Genomic DNA, 4004 nt, shown 5'->3' on the forward strand with positions numbered 1-4004 from the left:
GTGGCGTAGGTTTGACTGTTATGCGGCGGAATACAAGACCAGAGCAGACGTCGGATGTTGAGGGCATTCCGGAATACACGACTTCAGAAAATCCCATAGGGTTTAGCACACCTTTGAACTCTGGGAACTTGCTGGAACAATAGGAGGAGAAGGTCTCCAATCTGTTTCGGTTCCTTCTCTCTCGGCCTATAGACCTGTACCCGAGAAACGTCATCACGGCGTTGGTAAACAGACTGAAACCGAAACAAATTGGGAGAGGGCTGGGTTCCACGAATGGGCACTTGTTCGATGCTTCTTATTGAAATAAAAGTAGGACCGAAAGTCGCGTCCCTATCAGGGACCATCGTAATCCCCTTAAGACCTTGTTCCCCCTAGCTTCGACCGTAGTTCAAGTCTACCAATTTTATTGGCGCTCTGGAACACTATGGCGTCATTTGTTTGCAAACAGTCCATGGCTGTTGTCCACGAGGAGTCAACGTCAGCGGAAACGAAACGTGAAGGACAGTCCATTCAGTAATCCCCCAGGATGCAACGCGTGCGCAGGGAGCGCTGGGATTTTCTGAACTCGTCTACCCCCTCTCTGGAGAAACGTGAAAACGTCATTCCCTAAGAACCAACGAGGGCGCGGCCTTGAGAAAAAGAATCAGCGGCCGTGCTTCGTCTAGTAGAGTTACGGGGTTAGAGTAGACGGCCCTTTTCCTCCTCTGAGCGTTTCCGCGTTCTCCGATTAGGGAGTAACGTCAGGCCGCCAAAGGTTCTGCGGCCGCGGAAGCAGCGCTGATGTTTAAAATTCGTTTATTTAATAGCGAGTTTTAGTGCGTCGTCCGCTATCGCCTTTACGTAGGTAAGGGATAGCGTTGGTGGTTCTGCACAAGCGCAAAGCACCATAACGAAAGCTTCGTGTATTGCGCAGAACCATCACGCTATCCCTTACGTACGCAAAGGCGATAGCGTACGATGCACTAAAACTCTTCAATATCTGAGCACTTTTCAAACGCAAAAATTACACGGGTAGATTGTCGGCCGATGCCGGACATAGTGGTATAGGTTTCCGGATGGGACCTTCCCTTTAATGTAGACTAGTGTTTTATTCACACTGTAATAACTAGTGTTCTAATATCTGACATCACATCACATGTGAGTTTACATATACGTTCGCATTACATATTCGTTTGTACGAAAGTTATGAGGAAAATGGTACTCAACCGCGTAGATTGGGCACTAGGAAGAGACAAACTCTTTCCTATGTCTGGTTTCTGTAAGAGCCCATGTGCTATAGACCGAGTATTGCATCTGGTGACTTTTGTGGAACATGAACGTGCTCCTCATCGTATACGGTTGCCTTTTTAGATATCAAACGAACGTACGACACGGTCAGTTACAGCCACACCCTCTATGCTCTGTCCAGCCGAAGGATCCGCGGTCCCTCTCTCCGTTGGATTGCAGACTACCTCACAGGCAGGAAAGTGTATATGCATACAGAAGATTGAGATAGTGATCATCGTGATCTTTCAAGCGGAGTGCCGTAGGGCGGCGTCCTGAGCTCCCTGCTTTTCAACGTGGTTATGGAAAGTTTATCACGTTCTCTGCCCGAAAATGTGCACATTAGTATGTACGCCGACGACATATGTCTATCGCCTTCCGGAGTACAATTACCAGCATTGCAGCACTGCCTCCAGAATGCAATAGATTGTACAGTTGCCTCTTTAACCGAAAGCGGCATGGATGTATCCGCCGAGATGACTGTTTTCCTTCCCTCTACTCGAAAAAAAAAAAAATGTAAGAGCTTCAACTGAGTCTCGATGACCAGGCGATAAAGAGGGTGTTCCATCACCGGTTCTTGGGAATAGTTATTGATGCACAGCCTTCATGGGCTGCCAACATCAATAATATTAAGGGCAAAGCCGACGCACGAGTCGACATTATACGTCGTATAATGGGCTCCCGCTGGGCAATGTCGACGAGGGCCCTACTCTCCATACATAGTGCGTTGATACGGCTGATGTTGGCCTAAGATCTACACGTCTGTGGAAACCTGTGTTCCCACAACGTCGGGGCATCAGCCCGTCCGTTGCGTCGCCAACGAAGACGCAGCAAGCGAAAATGCAAACAACAAACAAAGAGTTCTTACCTTCTTACAAGTGGCCCCGATGCTCTACAGCCAATATCCAAAAAAAGAAACCCCCTGCATTGTCAAGCCGCATGCTTTTATCTTCTTCCATGCACCACCAGCCCCCCTGCTGGGAAGCGTCACAGCACCCGCGAATCGTTATCAAAGTTCACGGTCTGTGTTGTCTTCATCACAAGACCCAACTCCCCCCCCCCCTCTCAAAAGTTGAGGCGTAGAGTAAGTCCCATAGAAAACGGTTTAGCACACCGTGCTGAAGTTGAGTCCGAGCTATCCAGACACAACGTGGTCTTGTTCTGAAACACAAGCCACATGCATTGCCGGATATCCCAACATGGGTCCTACAGCATCATGACGTAAGAAATTATGTGCCTGGACTTCCGGGAAAGAAAGATATACCAGCGCATGTGCTTCGTCAGTTCAGCTTTAGCTACTAAACAGCACCGCAGGCAGAATACAGATTTTCACGGATGCCTTTACGACATCATCCGGCTGCTCGTGTGCGTTTGTTATCCCGGAGGCGAATATCGAAAGAGCGGTGCGGCTGTCTCATGTCACCTCTGCGTCGGTCGCTGAACTTTATGGAGTCCTCTTGGCACTAAGTTTTATCAACTCGCGATAGTTCAGTTGCTCGCTGGATCATCTATAGCGACTCAAAATGTTGCGATACAGACTCTAGCTACCATGTTTACTACGGGATCTCTGGCGTCAGCAGCGCAAGATGTCTTGCACGCATACCATGCGGCAGTTTTAAAAGGTCATGACACCCAAATGCAGTGGATCCCTAGTCACTGTGGCATTGCAGGCAACGAGGCTGTGGACGCTGCTGCACGCCGGGCTGTTCAACTCAGGCGCGTCCAAATGATGCCCATTTATGTCAACAAGGGCGATGCGGGGCGAATGCTCAACGAGCTTAAAGCAACAAATGCGCAGCGCCTCCTGGTTAACAGGATCTACTTGGGATCGCTTCTGTACAATGTCGACCCAGAGTTACGCTTTCGAGTTCCACCTTCCTTCACGCGACAAATGACGACTGTCCTACATAGGCTACGACTCAATGCACCGTACAGCGCACATGTCCTCTTCAAAGGAAAGCGAGACTCTCCGAACCGTAGTGAGTGTGGCGTTGTAGAGGATGTGGAACACATCCTTCTCAGGTGTCCGAAATACGTTGATGTTCGAAGGGCATTAGAGACGAACCTCTCTCTTGTGGACTCCCGAGCCTTCGACATCGCGAAACTATTAGGTCCTCCGTCGTCCGACAAGGCGCTAAGGGTACTTCAAGACTTTCTGCATACAACCGGGCTTATGGACATTCTATGACTCGCTGAATGTGTGCTGTGTGTGCCCTCAACGATTCCGATATTTTACTCTCACTTGGTCGAAAATTTTGAACTACATGTTGAACTCCGTTATCATCTCTGTTCTTCTTTGGGCATCATCTCCTTGTTTTTTCATCATCTCATCATCTGTTTGTACTTTCTGTGTGTAAGTGTACCGGGGTAGCCAGTTCGACTTCGTCCAAACTCACATCCCCATTTTTTTCTTTATCACATCGCATCACATCACATCGTTTTTGCATTTGAGTTATACGGCCAGGTGGGCATTTGGTAATTACTAGGACTAAATTGAGATAACTAGGCCCGGTTTCACTAACGCTGGTTAACGTTGAACCGAGTTCAAGGATTGCTAAAACTTAAAGCTAACACACAATTCTGTTTTACAAACGTTAGTTGGTGTCGTGATGAGTGTTTCAGTGACAATAACTCCCCTTAGTGAAGCAGAGTTAAGCGTTCAATTCAAGTTAAGGGAGCGTTGATCTCGCTTCAAATGTTAATCGGCAATGGTAAAACCGAGCTAGTCACTTTTTAGTTAT

The 4004-nt window shown here is 48.1% G+C and overlaps 1 protein-coding gene across 1 annotated transcript; it reads left to right on the forward strand.

Moving 5' to 3' along the window:
* The first annotated feature begins 2812 nt into the window (after positions 1-2812).
* On the forward strand, positions 2813-3451 carry LOC135384786 (uncharacterized). The gene has a single exon (XM_064613971.1). It carries the CDS (start codon positions 2813-2815, stop codon positions 3449-3451), a length of 639 nt encoding a protein of 212 aa, XP_064470041.1.
* Positions 3452-4004: the final 553 nt, after the last annotated feature.

The sequence above is a fragment of the Ornithodoros turicata genome, chromosome 2, assembly GCF_037126465.1.
Source record: "Ornithodoros turicata isolate Travis chromosome 2, ASM3712646v1, whole genome shotgun sequence".
Classification (NCBI taxonomy): Eukaryota; Metazoa; Arthropoda; class Arachnida; order Ixodida; family Argasidae; genus Ornithodoros; species Ornithodoros turicata.